General features: G+C 44.1%; 1 protein-coding gene across 1 annotated transcript; it reads right to left on the reverse strand.

Annotated features, from left to right (window-relative positions):
- Nucleotides 1-3,903: 3,903 nt before the first annotated feature.
- Nucleotides 3,904-18,153, reverse strand: ptchd1 (patched domain containing 1). The gene is made up of 3 exons (XM_036558604.1): nucleotides 17,806-18,153; nucleotides 12,161-12,827; nucleotides 3,904-5,664 (listed from the first exon to the last, which is right to left on the reverse strand). The coding sequence occupies exons 1-3, from the start codon at nucleotides 18,151-18,153 to the stop codon at nucleotides 4,013-4,015; spliced, it is 2,667 nt and encodes an 888-aa protein (XP_036414497.1). The 3' UTR covers nucleotides 3,904-4,012.
- Nucleotides 18,154-22,400: the final 4,247 nt, after the last annotated feature.

The following is a 22,400-nucleotide window of genomic DNA, read 5'->3' on the forward strand; positions in this document are numbered from 1 at the left end:
GTGAAGTTACCAATGAGTAGCATTTCTCAGTGTGAAGTTAGACTGTGTCATACTTTAAGCTTTGTGAGCAGATTTTATTTAAATTGCCAAGGGTTACTCTTCATAAATGTGTGTGTGTTTTCTAACTGTGGATACAGTGAAAACTTTGACCATATGACGACAGACAGGAGGGCATTACTCCAGTTTACATAGTCTCACCATACTGGTGTTTTTGGCAATGAGTGATAACCACAAGATGGCACTGTTGGCCCTCTAAACCTAGACATTGTTGAAACAGTGGATGAAGAAGACTGCACAGAACAATACTGCATAGGCCAAGACAATAACAAATCAAATGCAAGTTTTTTGCTTTATTGGTTTGGAATTCATACAAACAGATACAAAAGCAACAGTTCCCTCCTGAAGGGCAAATTCGTGTATATTTTGTCATATTATTGTGTGTGATTTGTTCGTGTTCTTAGTCCTTTTATTGTCTTTCTAACACCTTCAGATGACCCTTGGTGCCTATGCTGCTTCATAATATGTCCATTTCGATGAAGAAAACAAAAGAAAGATGTGTTATGGATGGTCAAAAGTGCAGGCCTGAGTGTGTTTGATAGAGGTATGCTATGGATGTGCATCTTCATATTCAGCCACTAAAGTCAACAGGCTACATGGGCAGATGGGGGTGTTTTTTTGTATGAGGTGATGGGGATTCATCAGACATTCTCATCCAGTACATACAGAATGGACTCATTTATAAAACGACGATAAAAAACAATTACATAGGATATCTCTTAAAGGGTAAAGAGTTTTTTTCAAGTACAGTATCTTCGGAGAGGGACAGAGTTATGTACATTTACAGGTCATTACACACACAGTGACACATTGCTCCTGGCTTCTACAGTAAGAAGAGAGTGGTACAACCTGATGAAGTCTGAACTCCAGCTACCCCAGATTAATGGTAATGGTACACTCCGACCTAGAACAAGATTGAGAAGGTATATCCCAGGATAAACTGAGTGAAATGCTTGCACTAGCCTAGATATCAAGGTGTATGCAGTTGTATATGCCGATATGCAGGTCAATACTAAGGCTGCACAATATACTGTTGGTTAATCATTATTGTGATATTGGTCTTTACAGTACAGATATGACAGGAGGCTGTAATATGCAACTGAGCCCTCTAACTCATCACAGATGTGAGCATCCTGACCAGTCTCAGATGAGTTTCAGTGGGTGTTTTGATGAATCAAGGTATTTGTGTGAAGCAACAACAGTAAATATAATTTTTTGTCAAGTTTAAACAGACTAATTTCCAACCATGTCTCAGTCGTTCACCTGTGTGTTCTTAATATTTGTGAGAGGTACTGCAATTGCAGTATGTAGCAGTATAATCACAATACTAATATTTACTAATATGTTGTCCATATCGTGCAGCCCTAGTCTACGCTGAATAACAGAAAAATAGATAGGCAGGCAGATATCTCTCATTTTGATCTGGGAGAAGTTAGAATGGTAGACAATGGGAGCTAATGGGATTCCATGTACATTACATTCAGAGTGCTGTGCTGGGGACAGTGCGAGCTTAAGGGTGAGGCTGTATGTCAGTGCTGCAGTAGCAAGTATGGTTTGATCAGCTCTCCAGACTGGAGCGTCCAGTAAGCACGCTCATCCAGATGTACCGCAGTCGTGCATAGCTCCAGCACTGCGAGAGAGGAGAAAGGAGCAGCTGTTGGCCACCGGCCAAAGAAGTCATGCAGGGAGCCCGAGCCCCTTGGGCCACGCATTACTGTAATGCTCCACCATAAACGTCATGGTTCCTCACCCTGACAAAGCAGAAATTCAGACTCTCCAATAGGCACAGCCTGAGACAGACAGCTGCCACATCAAGTGTGCATGACTATATGAAAACTGCACACAGTTCCGGCGGACATCTGTTTTGATTGTTTTTCTCCTCTGCTTCCTTGGCTTTTTCCTCTTTCATCACAGACATTTACTACAGAGACCTCTGACAGATTTCAGTTTGGATTTGGATTATGTATTTTTCCTCTCTTTTCCTTACAAACTTTGTAGACAGAGTGTTTTTGCGCCCTAAAAGACTCTTGCTATTAACATGAGAAATAAGAAGTTATTGATAAACTGATGTTTGGTGTGTGGTCTACCTGAAGGTAGTCAAGCCAGACTTCTGCCTATCGGCAGAGTCTTGCACTTTTCACTGCATTCTCCTGCCAGTGACTGCTTACCTAGTCAGCAAGAGGCCATGCAAAATGACTTAACTCAGCCTTCTGTTTTGGCGTGGCGTGCAAGTGGAGTCGAATGTAAAAATCCCACAGATATATCTTGCTCTGAAAGGCTAATTTTTGGCACAATGTCCAGTGCTTGCAGCTGTTTGCTACTGATGACTCCAATTCAACTGGAAAAACTAAATTTTCCCATCTGAATTATAAAAAGAATTCTTCACAGAAGTGTGTATGCATGGACGTGGAGATCAATCATAATGCAACTGACAAAATCCCATAGTTGTAGCCAGCTTTGTGTGCAAGAGACACAGACGCTCCGTATATGCGTGGGTCTGAGACTAACCTGATGGTAACATAGTCGTCCTAGGAGGAAGTGAGGAAGAGGTAGAGTAGACTCCATTTTACATTAGAATTGATTTGACAAGTAGCCTCAGGACTGAGGGGTATCTCAAAAATAAATAGATTTAATCTGCCAGATGCTCCTCTCTTAACCTCTCTTTCTCTCTCCCCACCCTGCTCTTTCTTTCTCCCCACGCTGCTCTTTCTTTCTCTGCCTTTATCCTTCTCTCCTTCCTCCTCTCTGCCTCTCATATACAGAGGGCAAGGACAAAAAAACAGCTTTTCTGACTCATACATATTGATGAGGAGCATAGTCTGTGACAGGATAATTTTCAGCATTTTCAGAGGAAACCAAAACACAAAAGGACTCCAGGAGAAAACCCTTTGCAGATTATTTACGGCCTGCAATATAACATACAACCTAATTGGCAACCAATGACCCTATTAGGGAATGATTGAAAGCTTGAGACGAGGGAAATTAAATATGCACAGTATAACCAAACTGTGACCTGCAATAAGGAGGTTACCATGGAAGCATTGCACTGCATCTCAACCTGCCAACGCTTACAAGCATCTGTTTCTCCCTTGCTCTTCCTATTCTTTTCTCCTGTATCGCTCACCCAACTATTACTGCCTCTGAGACAGAATGTGTTGGGGAGGGGAGAGGACTGACATCAACAGCAGCAAAAAGAAAAACAGGAGGGGCTGTGATGAAGTCTTGATGCCTATTGACATCTATTCAAGCATGTACCTTCCTTATTACCACAAAATAACCAGAGACCATTAAAGAGTCTTATTGAGAAAGATAATCATAGATGATGTTATATGGCTACTAAAAGACATGGCTGTTCAAAGGGATGACTATGGCTGCTTTGATTTAGCTATGAGTACTCCTAACCATCTCTAAATATGAGTGGTAGGGACACTGTAATGACACCTTGGTTGCCTGTCTTGTCTCACAGTAATGTTGCAGTAGTTCGCATATATATGTGCCTCTGTGCCGCATTAAGGCAAGACCTTGTTACAGCATTCATCTACTACTCTACAACTGCCAGCCAGAGAAGCCACTCTGTAATTATCTGCAGCTGGCCGAGAATCTGGCTTGCCAAGCAACAGCTTTCTCTCTACACCATGAGGGATGGAAGTTGTGCAGCATAGCCTTCACAGGGCTTTCACCATGACAACCTAGTCTCGCTTTAATGGCAAGGCCTACCTAGCACTTTTTACCATGACAACAAAGCCTAGTTTCAGCAGGAGCGCTCACACTCTTTCTGAGAAAGTAGGCCCACTGCAGAGACACCTGCGAGCTCACATCGTGGGACCAGGGTGTGTCTCTCATCTAGGCCCATACTGACCCACTCTGGATGGGCACTGTGAGCCAATTCCCTGCCATTCCCCCTGGGTACTTTGGTCAGAGTTCACCTGGTTGACTTTTACCTTTCAGCATTTGCTCAGACGGTGGTAATTTGATCAACCACGCGTGTACTGTCCGCCATCTCCACACATTCAATCTCCTCCTGGTTCTCAGTCACATTCTTTCTCTCCCGCCTCTTCCTCTTGGAGGGTGGTAAGAAGGTCAGGAGGACAGGCAGGATGGCTAGACAATGGAAGGCGGTGATGAGGGCAGTGAGGAAGAGGCACCTGAACAGAGTGCGGGTGAGGTTGGAGGGTACAGCCGCCAGGGGCAGCAGGGCGGCACCATAGCACACATAACTCTGCAGAGCCGGAACCCCATGGCGCTCCAGGGACACCTTCACCCAGCGGGTTCGTGTTGACTCACGGCCTAGGGCAAAGGCTGACACCAGAGGGGCACTAGAGTCCACAGCATAGTTCACCCCGTAGATTAGGCACAGCACAGACATGCAGTCCAGCTCCACTTGCCACAGAGTCATGAAGCCCACAACCCCAAACTCCACTGAGGCCACTGTCACGGTTAGCCAGGCATTCACCAGTGGGTCGGCTGCAAGAAAGGTGGAGAAGAAGAGCAAGAAGAGAGCAGCAATGCAGGAGTTCTTCAGTGGTGCGCCCACTGAAGACGCATATCTGTCCATGTACACGAAAGAGGGGTTGAAGATGATGAACTTTACTCTAGATGTCAGTGAGAGCTTCCGCAATGTGTCCAGCAAGATGGACATCTCCTCTCGCTTGTTCTCTGTTGTTTTGGCCACTAGGAACATACGAGAAGCCACCACATCAAACTCTCCATCAGCTCGCTTGGCGAAGATGATGTCATCCGAGAAGTGCAGGTAACGGGACTGACGCAGGAAACCCGAACGCAGATGCTCAGTGAAGTTACTGCGTGACAGACTGGTGCTGATATTCAGCCCATGCAGGTAGTTCAAGTAGCTCTCAAACCAGGAGATGCGTTCAAATCCCTTAGTGTACTCCAGGAGGTCCTCCTGTACACTGGTGTTCCAGTACTCGATGGACTCATAGATATAAAAGCCAATCACAGGGCTGTAACTGCTGAAGTACCGCTGCTGTGCTCGGGTGTAGGCAATAGTGCTGGTCTCTGTAGCCACCACGTTACTGAGATCTGAACCCTCACTCACCTGCAAGTAGCCCATCAACGCAAAGGAGACGTAGACCAGGTAAAAGAGCACTACAAAGGGCTTGACGTAGGTATTGGTGATCCAGTCGCAGTAGTAGCGCTTCATGAAGGCCACCAGTAAATGGGTCTCATAGGCACGCAGGTCACCAGGTTCTGCTGCCTCTTCATTGTAATGTGTGTACATAAGGAAGCGGTACCAGGCCGGCTTCTGCTGCAGTAACTCGGGCTTGGGTACGCGCCTGCAAAACAGGCTGTGGCGATAATTGTTTTCCAGGTAGCCAGCAAAGACCAGATTGGAGCCATAGAATGTGAGGATGTAGAGGTAGTTGAAAAGGACGGAGATGCAGGCATTGCGACAGAAGAGGCGCACAGCCTCAATGTTGGTGAATGGGCTGGCTCCGATGCCAAAGGTGACCAGGTGCAAGGCAGTGCTGGCCGTGAAGGGCAGCATGCAGTCCGAGAACACAGCAGCCACCCGTTCCTTCACATGCTGATCCTCACGCGTCCGCCGCCATGACGACAGCATCTCAAATGTGCCAAACAAGCCGTGACCTAAAGGACAGAGAGAGAGAGAGAGAGAGAGAGAGAGAGAGAGAGAGAGAGAGAGAGAGAGAGAGAGATGTTTTTAGTGTTTTTAAAATTTTGAACAAGACGCACATACTGGAATAGTTCAGGCAGCAGTTCCTTTCACCTGAAGTGACGAGGAACCTGCTGGGAAAGGGAAACGTAAATAATTGAATAAAAGGGTGACAAGACGGTGGCACTGCAGTAGAACCTCGGTGATAAATGGATGTAAGAGGTGCTTGTTTTTTCCTTCTCGCCCCTCTTTTTTTTCACTCCTTTGCACTGCCTGCTGGAGTATTTTTGGGCGTGTGGCACCACAAAGCATGTAAATTAACCAAACATACTGCATCTTCTTAATCTAATTTATCCTCTTACTTTATTTCCACTGTTCTTCCTATAGAGAGCTCAAAATCATATATACCAGCTCAAGAGCAAACATGCCATCATGTAATTTACTGTAACTACAATCCATAAATGCAAACAAAAGTGCCAGTATTGCTAGATTGGGGAAAGATGACCTGTGTACCCTCTTGTTCATCAACTTTATTTACAGATGATTCTGTAGATCTTGCTTGACTCGTTTTTCTCCACCCTACAGCAGTGCTTAAGTGAGTTTCTCAGGCACCCAGGCCAGCCACTCATTCATGCAAAATTGATCTGATGAGAGAAGATGGGCCCATAGATGCCAGGCTGGGTAAGAGCTTTGCTTTGTTGCCCAGGGACTCTGCTGCAGAAGCCCGAACTGGGTCAGCCTACTTTTAGAGGCTGCCACAAGTGATGCTGCGTCCCTCAAATGCATCTCGAGGATAAATCATGGAAAAGGATGCATGAAGAAACACTGCCGATTTTGTCCATTGGCCCATTCCCTCATGTACTCGAAATTCCTGCTATTCCCTTATGTCTTTTCCCTTTCTCTCTTTCTTCTCCCTCTTTCTTGCCTGGGTTGTCAGCACAGTCGGAGCAGATGGCTCTCACCTCCAGGGTTGCCACGGCACCAGTGACTCATCGGCCATGACGGAGGTTCCCTCGGCCCTGTCACCACCTCTCTGCCCACCTCTGCCTTTACACTGACCCAGGAACGGTGTCCTGCACATAGGAATGAGCACTACCCCCAGCTTGCACTGACCTCAGGGCACTGCCCACAGGGCACAGCCATCTGATTGCACTCAGGAGACAGCACATTCTGAGCCAGGCTACACTCCAAACCTGAGCTAAGGAGGAGATTGATGCTAAAAGGGCTCAAAAGACACAATGAATTATTACAAATGCAGAAAAATGTCATGGGGAAGCGAGGGAGGGGAAGGGGAGGATGATGCAGTATGCAGAAAGGCAGATAAAAAGAATAAAGAGAGTGGAGGAGCTTGAGTACTGGCATTCACCTGAGCCTGAACTCCATTCTCCACTCTGCCCCTGGCTTTTCTACTTTGCTCTCATGGCTCATATACAAGCACAAAAAAATCTCTCTCTCTTCTTGTCATCTCTTTCTTTCATACACTCGCGCGCACACACACACACACACACACACACACACACACACATGCACATTTTTTATCAGAGAGAGTTTGTTACATTAATTTTACTGCTTGGATTAACACAGGCACTTTCTGACTTTACATCTACGAGGTGAACCAACAAGTGTGTGACTAATAAGAGTTGACAGTGAGTGGACGCAGTGTTTAAAAACTCCAGCAGCACTGCTGATCTACTAGCGCAACACACACTAACATGCCACCACCATATCAGTGTCACTGCAGTGCTGAGAATGATACGCCACCCAAATAATGCCCTGCTCTGTGGTGGGCCTGTGGGGGTCCTGACCATTGAAGAACAGGGCAAAAGATAAAACATAGTTGCGTTGTTAAACAGTGAACCACAAAGAAAAAACTAATAGTTGTTAACTGTGTATTTCTTCCTGTGGACTGGTAGAGTGTTTGAGTAGTTTGAGCATGATAGCCTACTTTTAGACTGTTTTAAATGCAGTGCTTAATTTTGAAAATCACTAATTTTAAAGCTTAATAGGTTTTTAAAGAATCTATTTCTGACTGTTATTGAAAAAGAAAAAGTTCATAATTCATAATTAGGATTATCAACAGGAAACTGTGACTGTTTACATGTTTGCATCTGCGAGAATTACATAAATGTAGCTATACAGTATTAAAACAGTAATCAAATAAAGGTAACTGTACTTGTACTATAGCATGTTTTCTTTGCTTCCTTTTTTCCTTCTTACTCACATGCATGCCTGAAATCAAGAACACAGGTCGTTCATAGTTTATCGTTGTAGACCTTTTCAAATTCAGAACAAAATTTTGGTCACAGTTGTGACCAGTGGGATAAAATTAGTTAAATAAAGCTGTTGATTTAAAAACATGGTTTAAAAAGACACAGTAAGAATGATATACTGTGTCATTTCTGCCGCACAATACATTGCTTATTCCACACATGAGAAACCACTCTGGTGTCTCGCAAGATATTATAGAGCATATAACCAACGCTTCGTCCCCATAAATGCAATACTAATCCCAGCAATTATGACCCTTCATATCTCCTATGTCGATCATTCCATCATTGTTGGGAGACTATCATATGAGCCCATTTGAAGGCTGATGTCTCTGTAATGGAATTAGCTTTTACAACGAGAGGCTGGTGGTGCATGGAGATAAGGGCCATTGTGCTGGCCTAAGTCTGTAATGCGGTAATTATCATGTTCCATATTTCTATTTGACTGCACCAGAGTATATAGTGTCTATTCAAGCTCAAGAGACAGACGGAGATGTAGTGCAGCATTTGTGTTACAGAGTGGGGAGGGCAGTGTTTGCCCTGAGTGCATGACTTAAGCTCTTTTATTTGCAGAAAGTTGACATTAGGTGGTACAATTCATCCTGAATTGCAACATTTTTGCAATATTGCAATATTTTTAATACGTAATGCTGCCACTGAACAACACAATGACCAAGGGGTGGGATTCAACTGAACTGGGGGAGGCTATGAGATTAGAGCTGTCCCAAACAGTATTTCCAAACAAGTACTGAAATACTTGTTCTCAGAATCACCTTTAAAATCAATTATATTCAGAGCATCTGACATAACACATACGTTTGTTTTAATCAGTGTTTCAGTACACACTCACTGCACTACACATATCTTACCGTCGCCAAACACGAGCCCTTCCGACTTGTCGCATTTTTTTTTTTTTCACTTTTTTAGTGTTCTAAACCATACTAACCTAAATGAGCTGATCTTTTTGGAGTGGTAGTTGCAGAGCAGCTCCTGTGCTGTACTAATGATATGTGGAGGCTACTCTTCTCTGATACAGCAGTAATTTTGTCACAATAAACAGATCTGCTGTTTGTGTTTTAAAGTTTTAAACCTGCTGTAAAACTGTTTATTCAGAAAAGGAGAAATAATAGCCAAAATTCTTGCCTAAGTTGATTCGGAGGCAGCGTGGCAGTACCCCGATAAAGATCGCTACATTTACAAATTTGAAATGATTCATCAAACTTAATAGTGCCTCCAATTTGAGGTCTACGCAGGGCTGTTTTTTCAGTCCCGCTCCCGGAAGATTTCATCCCGCTTCTGACCATTCCTGCAGAAAATCGGAATTATTTGTCCCGCTCCAGCCCGCAACCGAAACGCTTTGTCCCGCTCCGGCCCACACAGTTCCGTCAAGGTGAAGTGACATCCAATATAAGACACAGTCAATGCACATATACGTTATTCTCTGCTGAAATAACATGGTAGTCATAGTCATCAGGCTCACTGTGAAGTAACTTCACCAAACGCCCTTTATTCCCAGTCAACACAAAGCAGGAATTAAACCACAGAGTGGTTATCTTTTGTTTTATGCTGGGCAGCTGTGGCCGTCGAACTGAAGGTTCCACCATCTCTATAAACTACGCGAATTTGTGTGTTATTCACATAATTGATTGCTTTGCAACTCTTTAGAATGACTTAATTAATTTTAATTGTTTTACTGTTCTCATTTTATATTGCTTTTATATATGATTTAGTTTTACTTTATTTAGGCTATTAATTAATTTGCAGGTTGGTTGGAGTGGCTGGTTACCCACCACTCTTGCACACAGCACTGAAAATTAGTCCTGCGCTTCAAGATACTGTGGCTGGTCCTGCAGGAATCTGCAGGAAGGCAGTCCTCTACCTCCAATATCTTTTTTGCACTGGGTATTTTTCTTATCATCCAACAAAACGTGGATGGCATTCGTGAATTTATGATGCGTTCAACTAAACCAGCCGTAATTAATTTCTTTTTTAAAAATTCCATAAATTAAAAATAACTGTTCTGTCTAAAGACCTTTGAGATTGAAATTTATTTTGGGCTACAATTTTTGTGGCTTAAAAAAACAACAAAGCTTCTGAATACTAAACAGAAAACCAACATGACAAAAAAAATATTTGAGTATTCACATTATTGGGGCCAGCACTGTGGTAGATGCTTGGATTTACACACATACAATCAGACATACAACCCCAGAGCCTTGTCAGTCTTACTGAGATAAAGAGGCAATGGTAATTGTATGGAGTGGCCCCCGGGTCTATATAGTGCACCTACCCTTCTCTTTCTCCTCACCCCCTCTCTTGACATTCCCCCTCTCCCCTCTAGCTCTTTTTCCCTTCCATCTTGCTCCAGTCTGTTATTTTCACCCAGTACTCCAGTCAACAGAACCCCCTCCTACACATGACACTAATTACCATGTGTGCGAGAGAGACAGAATAATAGAAAGAGCAAGAGAATGAGACGGAGGCGATCTGTCAGTGGAAGCTGACTGCATGTGTGTTTACGTATGTTCGTCTATGTGCAGAATTTGTCAGAGAGAATCTGTCAGTTTGGAAATTTGTTTCTGAATGACTAAGGGATGGAGCACAAAGATGACATCAGCATGGAATCCCTTGGAGAGCCACTGTTGCGCTCTGTTAGTTCTTTGATCTTTGGATATTAATTTTTAATGAAGAGTTTACAAAAGCCCGGCCACAAGTGGCGATGGTCAGTCAATAGGTGTGCTCACTTTCCCCCCTCTGCTTTTTCTGTTGATGATTTACTGTGACAGCCTCGGGAAATGAAGGCTGTACACAAGAGGACATGAGAAGAAGGGATGAGTAATGAGAATGTGAAAGTGAACACTGACAACATGAAAATTATGAGCACATTTGTATCCCTGTTGATGTTTAAGGCCAGGAATATACTCCACGCAAATGCTTCGAGCTACGAGACAGGAATTCACGCATCAATGCATTCTAAAGTAAGTCAACTAAAAATGTACAATGCATTGCAAGCAATGCAGGGGTTCTACAGCCAGGGCTGTTTCTAGGTATAAGTGGTATGGCCCACTCATGGACCCAAAAGCCACTAGGGGGCCCACGCGAATGTACAGTTGTTTTTTAAAAATGTATTTAATTTTATTTGTCAGAAAGAGCAATGAGTTCAGAGATTATCTTAGATTGTTTCTTCATCAAAATGATTTAGATATTAATTCTTGTTCTATTCTTGTAGGCAAAAGAAATTTGGGGAGGGTGTGGGGCTACTCAACTAGGGTATCACCAGGGACACAGGAAGCAAGGATGCTGTGGGGGCTACAGCACCCCCAGATTTCAGTACTGTTTAGCTGGAACTGCTAAAACCAATGGCAGAAAAATAAAAGATCAGTTTTGAATATATTTTTTAAGTATAGCAGAACATTTTAAGTATAGCAAAGACCCATGTGTGATTTTGTATTGTGTTGCTGTATTTTTGTAATATAGTTTGTATTTTTCATTTTGTGTTGTTTATATATGTTCAAAAGCTGCAGTAGCCATGCACTGTTTAAGTTTACCTCCCTTGCCGACTTGCTGCTTTGGGGGTATGTTTAAAACACGAGCAGGAGTTCATGTATTGGCTTTTTCTGTGTCCAGATGCAGCCTAAAAATATTCTAAAGTAGTATAGAATATTGTAGTATAAAAATACACAATATGAGTAATACAAGTGGGTTCCATGCCCCTTATTAGCAACCTGACTGGTCGAAGCTCAGCTTATTTGCATAAAGTTTGTCCAGTAAGAAAGAGCAGGGTGTGCATCAGTGGGTGCTGTATTGGTCATAGGTGTATATCACCTATGATTGTTGTTCCCCATCACAATCTAGCATGTTTGATATGTTCTGTTTCAGGTAAATTATCCAAACAATTCAAATGAAAAACGAAACACATAGTATTTAGCATGACATCTTAGTGTGTGTCACCTATATTAAACTTAAATTAAAATTTCAGCACCTCAGACTTAAAACACTTTCCTGCATCCCTGAATGTTGCCTAGGGCCACCACATGTTCAAAATGACCCTGCCTGAAGTGATCTTAATCCACGCATAGGTTGGACATTTTTAGAGCAATTCAGCAGATTCACCAATGCAAAATATTGGTGCAGCACTGTCATTTGCGATGCGTACTTGTGTGAAATGTTTCCGGCCTAAGAGTGTAAAGACGGGAGTGCTTACCTAGCATAACGAAAGGAATGCCGAGGTACGTGGAGTTGTACTTTCCCCCCGCAAGGTTGAATATCCCTGCCGAGGTGAGGGTGGCCAAGCTGACAGTGACCAGCGCCAGGAGGCCCAGCCAGGGCTTGGTGCGCACACAGTCCCTCATGGAGCAGCAGAGCACAGCCAGTGAGAGGCACACAGCCAGGCTAAAGAGCAGTGGCCGCTCTGACACACGGCTTGTCCTCTGGAAGTCCCTTTGTAGTGAGGATGAGGTGAAAGGATACAGGCCTAGCTCCGGGTGTGCCTTCCCAAAGTGCTCCAACTCCTTGCAGAACAGAAGCTCCCAGCGGGCTGCCACCACCTCGTTTAATGGACTGGCTGCCTGCAGGTAATAAGTGAGCTGGAGGGCGCGGGCAGTGCGCACACCCTCTCGTCCACTGCCGACTGGAGTCACCCCACCCAGCTGGTGTCCAATGTAGGCCTCCCGCCCGTCCTTGAGCCTGGTGATGGGGTAGCGCAGTGGCAGCACAGTGCGGTTGGAGGCCCTAGCCGTGCGCATCTCCTCCAGGGCCCGCAGGATGTCGTCCACTATGCAGTTCTTGCTGTCATCCAGCAGGCAGAGGTGGGCAAAGGTGTAGTTGAAGCCCAGCATTGGAACCTGGATGTGGGTGATGGTGCTGTGAAGCTGGTGGGGGTAAAAGACATGAAGTTAAGCGGAGCCTCACATCAGGAGAAATGACTGCAAAAAGTTCTATTCTTTGAAATTTTAGAGCTGATTTACCTTATTAGCCTCTACAAATTCCAGCTGTCAAACATTTTGCAATGATGCCTTCATTCAATAGTGCTCAATTGTTTTACTGTGAAACTAGATAAAGTGTGTCTGATTGATCATGCACACCCTACCCAAAGGAAGGAAGCAGTAAGTGCCGTCCCATCACGACTTTGTGATCTGATTTGCCAAGAAATTGAACAACTTGTATTGGAAGCATGCTCTCCCTTCCCCAAATTCCATTGCTGCAGCACTGATGGCTATGAAACTGAGACCAACCCATGTGTAATAGATGCATTACCAACTACTGCACATCATGTTAAAAATTACAAAGAGCCAATCTGGCCCAGCTGTCCACAAAGACAATTAAAAAAGACAGCTATGCGGCTGACAGAGAAATTGGAGGTATTGGGGCTCTAAGAGTATGTGATTATATCAAGTTCTAAAAGCATTCAGTGGCAACTGTTGAGACCTGCAGGGTAGCGGTTGCCAGGCAACAGGGAAGCATGGTACAAGGAGTGGGCAGCCACTTTCACTTCCTGTTTAAATTTATTCTATGATACACATAAAATAGGACCCACAGATAAACAAGTTAATACTACAGGCAACTACTAAATGCTGCATAGTTTCATTCAAACCTTTTAGGAAGGCCACAAATAACTGTTTGGTGTGTTTTGTTCGTTTGAAGATGCAAGACTCTTTTGTGTAACTGCTAACATTTCAAGGGTATGGTGCACAAATATGTGCATAAATAGAAGAATGCAGACTTTATGTTATGGCCTGTTTAAATAACCCATTTTATTTGGAACATTTTCCAAAATGGGCATAAAGAAAAGAACACAGACTCTGTCCACATTATGGTCTTTAAAATAGCCTTAAAATAACCTACAAATCTTTTCCCCACATGGGTCTCTTGGATTAGCAGGTATTCTTCTTCTATTTCTCCCAGCACAGTATGGGAAGGAGACAAAAAGACAAACAAATCCTTTATCTGAGGTCAGCATCTCCACGCCATGTGTGGGAGCGATTAGACGGGCTCAGATCACTGGAGGTTGCCACAGTGAGTCATTTCCACTAGTGTTCCTGCAGCTCTCTCAAGAACGAGAGAAATGTCAGACGCTCACCAATTGGACCTTTAATTGCTTCGCCTTGCTAATTAAGCCCCCCGTTGGAGGCTAAAGCGTGACATCTGCAAGCCCACAGTCAGAACCACTGACCTGGATGGATGCTGCTAGCTAGCCGTCTGCTCTTTACACAAGGAAAAGCAAGAGGCTACAGGAACAATATTCGACAATGTTGACCATTCAGCTTGAACATATCAGCCATGAGTTTTCTCTCTCCCAGAACTACCAGACCTTCACACACGCACACTGCTATTCGAGTGCATTGTACTCTATCAAATCACCACTGGGCAGTGAAGAGACGGCTTTGCTCTCTCAGGATGAGATTTGATGCAGTGCCACAATGCTCAAGGTTACAGTAAGACTTGAAGTGTTATATTGCAGAAAGAATATAAACAAGGCTTCAGTCGCAGAGATGTGGAGCATTTTGATGCAATGTATGAATATTAAGAGGGTAGGAATGGGGAGGATGCAGCTCCAGTCCCTTGCTACCACTGAGCTTGGGGCCTGTTTTGAAACAAGAAGTAATACTAACTAGTCTTGGTACTAAATATATCACATAACTGAAAGTGCAGTGGCCTAACATTTACGGTTTGCATGACAGGAACAGCTTTAAACTAAATTCAGCATGTCTGCAGAACATTCTCTGTCAAGGCCAGAGAAAAGAGGTTTCCTAAGGGTTTTTTATGTGATTATGAACAATCATTCTGCAGTCATGCAAAAGCTTTTTCGTCCTTAATGGGTGCTTAGGGTGTTTTACAGTCAGAAGAACCATGGCAACATAGCAATTATATCATGTTATAATCGTGTGCTACTGGCAGATTTGTAACTAACTGCGGATTCATAACCAGCAGTTCATGGGTTCAAGTCCTTTCATGTTCCTCAAATGAATTACGTGAATGTATTTTTTGTGTTTTTTTCACCTTTGAATAGGCTGTACCTTTATGTAGTGATAAAAAGATATTTAAAGCTTAGTGGATTCTTTCTTGGTTCTTTACAGAACATAGAATAGGAGGCGATCAACCAAAAGGTTGCCTCTCAGTAAATCCAAAATGCTTTCACTTGAACCTTTTTCCTTTAAACACCTCACTTGGTTGCATTGTTTAGATTTGAGATACAGCGTTGCCTTTTATGCTACAGACTTACAAACAAGTGACAAATTAAAGGAAAAACTTGAATAAATGTTTGGAGAAACCTACCAAGTGCAGATGTTTCCAGACAGGTGTACTGCACAACAAAATTAAGCAATTAATGTCCTACCATGCTCTGTGGCACGTATAAAAATGTGAAGCAGACCCAGCTGACCTTGATTTTGAACGAAGATGGCCAGTGGAAAAGATCTAAGTAACTTTAAAAGAGAATTACTTATTAGAACACAAAGGGCAGGAGCCTCAGACTCATAATGGGCTAAGTCAGAGTCAGCCTTCACCATGTTCTCAACAAGTGCGTGACTGCACGTGTTGCATACACTAAAAGAGCATTACAGGGCTCAATACTTGACCCCTACAGTGAGGGTGCCTACTGGGTCTGTTATGCTGTGAGGGGCTTTTTTCTGGCATGGTTTGGGTCCACTTTGAGGGAAGTATCACTGTAAATCAAGTTATTTGTCTTTTATTTCACTGATCACCTTTATCGTATGATGAAATATTTTCATCCTGATGGGAGCTATCTTTTCCAGGATAACAGTATCTCCTGCCACAGGGCACAATGGTTCACTGAATGGTTTGATGAATATGAAAATGTCTTAAGTCATATGCTGTGGCCTTCACTGTCACTGCCCACTTAAACACCTATGGGAGATTTTGGACCAACATGTTAGACAGTGCTTTCCACTATCATATCAAACACCAACTGAAAGAATATCTTTGTGGAAGAATGGTGTTGTAACCCTCCAATACAATTAGAGGGACTTGAATCAATTGTGGTGGCCAAACACAGGTTATGTTAGTTTTTCCTTTCTCACCTATCTGTATGTTTTAAGTCAGGGGGTGCCCAACCCTGGTCCTGGAGATCTACCATCCGGCACAGTTTAGCTCCATCCGCAATCAAACACACCAGATCCAGGTCATGAAGGCCTTCAGGAACATCTGAATAATACAGTCATTTGTGTTCAATCTGACATCTCTAGAGTGGTAGATCTTCAGGATCAGGACTGGGCACCCCTGTTTTAAGTGTTCAAAAGGTCTAAAGGAATGAGTTTGAGGTGGAGTTTTGTTTGAGAAAGGAAAAGCAAGCTACATAACCTGTACATATGGGTTGAAGCTATACAAAAAAGAGCAGAACGCTGAGCAGGGCTATGCAAGGAGAGAGCTGCTGTAGGTCATGGATCCCCAAGTCCGGTCCTGGTGATTTACTGCCCTAAAGAGCGTAGTTCCATTCCACCTTTTCAGGGTTGGTTAGGTTTGGACCAAATCTCTCTAGGGTGGTAGATCACCAGGACTATATTTGGGCACCCTGCTTTCAAACACAAACACCCTCACTTTGCATCTCAGTCTGATGAAGCAGTATCTTTCATATAAACTGTGGTAACTGTAACAATGTAGTGGCAGGCCTGAATTAATTTGTCAGTATGTTGCAGCAGAATAAAACTCACTCCTACACAGAGGGTCTATGACCTGCTTTCCCAAAAACATCCCAGCATCAGTGCTAGATTGACTTTGAGCATACTGTACTCTAATAAACTATTAGATGTTAATATTTAATGCTGTGATGTTTGAGGAGTCTGGCCACAGGCCAGTGTCAGAAAGCTGACATGAACAATCCAGGAGACTGGCCAGCTACATTAATAATACATTGATTTTTATGAGTGTTTTGTAAAGTACTTACACTTTTGTGGTTTGCGCTAGTAGAAGTGTCCTAAACTGGAAACACTAGTGACTGGATTTATGCAAAGGTCTCAGACAGCCATGAAGATTGTTTAAAACTAAAATTCTTTAGGTGAAAAAGCATTAGACAAAGAAGAAACATGAGATACATCTGGCCCAGATAAATATAAAATAGCTGCTCACAGCATCACATATAAGAAGGCTGTTAATCTTGGATGAGAAATGGTTGAGTTCCTCAAGATGAGATTACTGAGTTCTCAGGAGAAACATCAAAGTAGCAGTAAACTTTCCATCTGATCTCACTGTTATCTAGGACAGTGTTTCTCATCCCTGGTCCTGGAAGCCCACTGCCCTGCACTTTTTAGTGTTTTCCCAGCTCCCGACATACCTGATCCAAATAATCTTCCCATTAAGAAGCCTCTACTCAGTTAAAGTGGGGTATTGAAGCAAGGTGAGCACTAAGATGTGCAGGGCAGTGGGCCTTCAGGACCAGGGCTGGGAAACACTGGTCAAGGAGAAACTACAGACGTTAAGGAGATACCTTCTTTGATTTTGCTCTCCTATGGGAACAATTAGTGCCCAGATAAATGGCTTTATATATCATCTTCTCCGATTTCCTAAGACTGCACAGTATTGCAAGCTGGAAATTGACTGTGGAAGATCTCCACAGTGATATATTTGGCAACAGACCAGCGACACTTTATGTGGGCTATTCTGTGCATGACTTTCCCAGCCTGAAAAGCTGCTAGGATTAATCTAGAGAGAGCGCGAAGATGCTGAATGTGTTGATGAGAGCGAAAAATGTGTCACTGTCTGGATGTTGCATTTGCATCCATCTGCGCTGATGGCACGTCTTGTTATGACTGTAAATATAGCCCAGCTCTCGCATCAACACCTTCACGTTGCCAGCTTTAGCCAACGAAACTCTGAAAACTCTTTCCTCCCTACCTTCAAAACCAGATCAACGTGGTGAGGCTCGAGCACGCTCCCCTTGCGCGAGGTCACGATGACACGGCCGTATCTGCCCGGCGTCTGCAGGTCCGAGTACAGCGTGTGTTTGGAGCGGTTGACGGGGAAGAGGCTGTCCACCAGGTTGCCCTCGATCTTGGCCAGGCTGTGCTTGGGAGCCAACAGGTACTCCACGTTCTCCTCGATGCGGTACCTGCTGAAGCTCGCGCCGAGCAGGATGGAGAGGAGCACGGGCGCCGAGGCGAAGAACACCGGGTGGTTGGCGACGAAGTGGCCCAGCTTGTGGAACGACGTCTTGAGGCCCTCGTGCAACACCTGCCGCAACATTCTAGAAGGCGGACAGGGCGCGAGAGCGCGCAGCGAACCAGCGGGAAGCGAGCCTCTCCCACCGCGTGCACACCAGCATCAGGCTTCCGGAGCTGAGCTGCTGTTGCATTGCCCCAAGACTCGGGCAGGCTGGGCTGGGGGTTTGCACGCGCTGCACGCCGAATTCCTCTCTCGCAAAAGTGACTCAGTGAGAGTTTGGTTGATGCATGCCCAGTGTGAGCACGTGAGTTATTCGCTTCACCTGCACAAGCGTTAAAAAGGGCGTAATAAGGAGCCAGTGAGGGCTGACGAACGCATGAGTGGACGTAAAACAGTCAGATGCATCGCTGTGCGCGCTGCAGCCTGGTGTGAAGCCCCCCTATGCATGATCGACTCGCTCGTCCGAATGCTGCCATGCTGCACCGGATCTCGAGACCCAGAGAGCCCCGGGAGCATGACGATGGGAATCTGCACGGAGACATCACCAGTCACGTCTTTGCAATTGGACGTCACGCTCGCAAGACTCGCTTATCTCCCGCGAATGCGTCGAAGATGGCATCAGCGGTCATCGCACGCGGACCGCTCTCCGTTCGCGCTACTTTCACACTGAAGAAAGGAGGGACAAAAGTTGCGCTAAGCTGCGAAGCAGTTCGGTGCACGCTGGCTTCGTCTTGCCAAGGCTGACGACGCACACAAAGCGCGAGCAGGTTTAAATGCATAAGTACAGTGCGGCGTGTTGGGTTCCATCGGCGTCACCGCCGGAGCCGGGCTCGTGTCGTTTTGCCATATGCAGCAGTGATCTTCGGCACTGCGGTCGCGCGACTCTCGCGCTGTCAGAGTAGGAGCGCGCGCCTCCGCCTGCGGCCGGGGCTGCCGCTCGCGCTCCGGCTCCGAGCACGTGCCGCTCCGCTACTTGTCGGCATCTCCGGGGGTGTGCAGTTCCGCGCGCTCGCGGCGTCGTTAAACCAGGAGGGACGCCACCGCGCACTCCTCGCGAGGGTTTCAGCGCTAACGTAAGAGATTGCGGCACTTAATTAGAACTCACTGTATGGAGCTGGTCTCTCTCTCTCTCTCTCTCTCTCTCTTCCACACTCACATACAGCACAGGGTGGTAGAGGAGCATTGATAGCGCGTGCGCTCTCTCTCTCTCTCTCTCTCTGTCTCTCTCTCTCTCTCGTCTTCACGCACGCTCACCCGCTATCAGTATGTGTTTGGGTGGTAGAGGGGCATTGACAGTTGAGCCTCGCTCTCTCTCTCTCTTTCTCTCTCTCCCTGTTGAGCCTCGCTCTCTCTCTCTCTCGCTCTCTCTCTCTCTCTCTCTCTCTCTCTCTCTCGCTCTCTCTCTCTCTATCTGGGTTTTCTTGTGCTGCAGGTAAATGATGCGAAGCCTGACTATTGGCTGCTAAAAGCTTGCTGGGCCCTTTTAAAGGACACAGATCGATAATCCGCAAAGCAGGTGGTCGCCTTACCGTAACACGCGTGGGTAACATGCAGGGTCTCTGTATGTGTTATTCGCGTGGTGCGCTTCACACTAATCATCAGGTTTAAGGTGTTGGGCCTCATAGGAGGCGAGCGCTGAGCCACTGAGTGTGTCATTTCCAACAGGTGGAGCACTTTAATCGCTCCAATAGAAAAAATGTTGGTAAGATAAAATATATACAGTACAGACCTCAGAGACCACCTTTCATTTGTTTCGTTTCTAGTCAGAATGGCAGTTAAGCAGGGAAGAGCAGGCACAACCTAACACATTTTGGTTTTTGTTGAATGTTTTTTAAAATATTTATTAAACAAGCAACATATACATCTCTGCTACATATGAAAACGTGAGCTTTGTTTCTAGCACCTACTGTTCATGTACAGTTCCACCCAAAATGACAGGAAGTGTTACAGTTTAGCCCATGGTGGGTTCACTGTAATAGACACAGGGTTTGTTGTAACACTTGCTAGAAAAGTCTGATCAATTAGTGCAAACAAAGTTAATTTTATGTTTTTTTTCAACCAAACTGCATTAAATATTATCTATTTATAAGACAGATCAACTGATAGATACACACACACTTCACATTCTATATGAAAACTGACACGAGACTGTGTGTCAAACAATGACATGTATTTTTGTCCAGTGAAGGACAGCAAATAAAAAACATCACACATCAGTAAAATATGGAACATTGTTTCTGAATAACTGCAGCTTTACCAGCTGTTAATGTCGATTTCATTTCATGATACCTAAAACCAAAATACCATCTGAAAGATACGAATAAAGCAGGAGAAAATCTCTGTTTTCAGATTTTTCCTCTTTTTCATCTTAAAATCTGTGTAAACATACAGAACAAAATACAAAATTCACTGTATTTCTCTTTGTTCACTGAGGCTTAGTGGTAACGTTGTGTAACAGCTAACCCTGCAGTACAGAGGCTGCACTTAAGCCCAGCTAGCACTTGCTGTGAGCTTGTCACATACTTGAAAACGGCGCACAGATTTGGCACAGATTTGGCACAGATTTGAAATGCTGACGAATTGCTCTGAATGTTGGTGGGAGACCGTGGTTAGGAAATGTGGTAATGTGACCAGAAGCTCATGCTGCTTCACCTTCTTCAACAACGTAAAAAGTCTGTGTCAAATCGGGCCCCGCGTTGTTCCCTGTGCTCCTCTACAGGTTATTAATCTTTCAGGAGATATTTCTGAAGAATATATATATAAGTGGAAAAAGTACCCCCCCCCCATAAACAAATAAAAAAATACAAAACATACAGAAAAAATGGAATTCCTAACAACCACCTGCAACCACCAAAACAGTTCCCATCCGATAAACAGCACTTAAAGCTTTCATCTTTGAGTTAGAGGAGAAAATCAAGCTCCACTCTTTCTTTAGATCTGAAAACATCCACAGGTGTTTCTGTCCATCCTTCCACTGTGAGAAGACAACTTAGCGCTATGGGTCTGAAAGGAGACCAGCCCACCTTAAACACTATTAAACACACACTGCATTGTCTTTGTGCATAATACATTTTTCTAAAAAAATCATTTTCATCATTTCTTACTTTCAGTAATAATATTAAATATTAATTATATAATTTTATGTAATATATGATGTTACATAATTGCCCTCCCCTCAAAGCCCCAGTGGCCGGGCTAATAATCCATCCCTGAGCCTAAAAACATCACGATCTCAGGTGGTTGTGTGAATTGAGAATGAATATTTTAACATATTCACTGAATTTTGTTGCATGGCATCATTATCTCTCTATTAGCCGGATAGCTGAAATACCTATTCTCAATTATTAGGTTTTACCATAAGAGGGAAATAGTAGCTGTTGAAGATTGCAGCACTACAGACTTGTTATTTTGTTCTGTGCCCCAGTGGAAACTTCTGGGTGGTATTTTTATGCCCTATCTTACTTTATGAAGCATGCATGCTCAATTTTTATTTTATTTGTTCAAAGAATAGCATCGGGCTATTTGCTTAAAGCCCTTATACTGCATACTGAACAGACTGTTCTCTCTGTCAGTTTGCTGTTGATTTTGACAGAAATAGTCATCGCTGTCAGGCCAGGGCAGAACACAGCATTCATTTTCGCTGAAAGCTGTCTTGCTAGTTAAAATGCATTTGACCACTTGAGAATGACTTGAGAACCTCACTGGATAGACAATTTATTCATTCTTTTTACTAATGTCTGAGCGCTGCACTGTTGTTTTGCCTCAGAATCTTTGTACTTTGTCATGCTTTATGAAGAAGATGTTTATGATCAGAAGAAGATTTGTTGCAATTTTTTTTATTTACGTTGTACACCGATCAGGCATAACATTATGACCACCTCCTTGTTTCTACACTCATTGTCCATTTTATCAGCTACATCTACAGGGTGGACCAACAACGCAGGTGTGTCTAATAGAGTGGACAGTGAGTGGACACAGTGTTTAAAAACTCCAGCAGCACTGCTGTGTCTGATCCACTCGTACCAGCACAACACACACTAACACACCACCACCACGTCAGTGTTACAGTGCTGAGAATGATCTACCACTCAAATAGTACCTGCTCTGTGGTGGTCCATGGGGATCCTGACCCAAGGAGGTGGTCATAATGTCATGCCTGATCGGTGTATATGCTGATTATTCAGATCATTTGGAAGTCCTGTAAAAAGGCATACGGTCCAAGCAAAATAAATCAACTTAATCATATAATCATTGCTTTGAAGTAGCATCAAGCTTTTGATGATGCTGGACGTTGCGCTCCAGCCTTTGACCATCACCTGAAAACCCTG

The sequence above is a fragment of the Colossoma macropomum genome, unplaced genomic scaffold (genome assembly GCF_904425465.1).
Source record: "Colossoma macropomum unplaced genomic scaffold, Colossoma_macropomum, whole genome shotgun sequence".
NCBI classification, from domain to species: Eukaryota; Metazoa; Chordata; class Actinopteri; order Characiformes; family Serrasalmidae; genus Colossoma; species Colossoma macropomum.

Bases quoted from the DNA above. Each gene is read 5' to 3' on its own strand.
- ptchd1 (XM_036558604.1), bottom strand. From the start codon at position 18,153: ATGTTGCGGCAGGTGTTGCACGAGGGCCTCAAGACGTCGTTCCACAAG. The intron at 12,828-17,805 runs GTAGGGAGGAAA...TACCCCCACCAG, and splicing joins ACGTTGATCTGGTTTTGAAG to CTTCACAGCACCATCACCCA. The intron at 5,665-12,160 runs GTAAGCACTCCC...TCTGTCCTTTAG, and splicing joins CATTCCTTTCGTTATGCTAG to GTCACGGCTTGTTTGGCACA.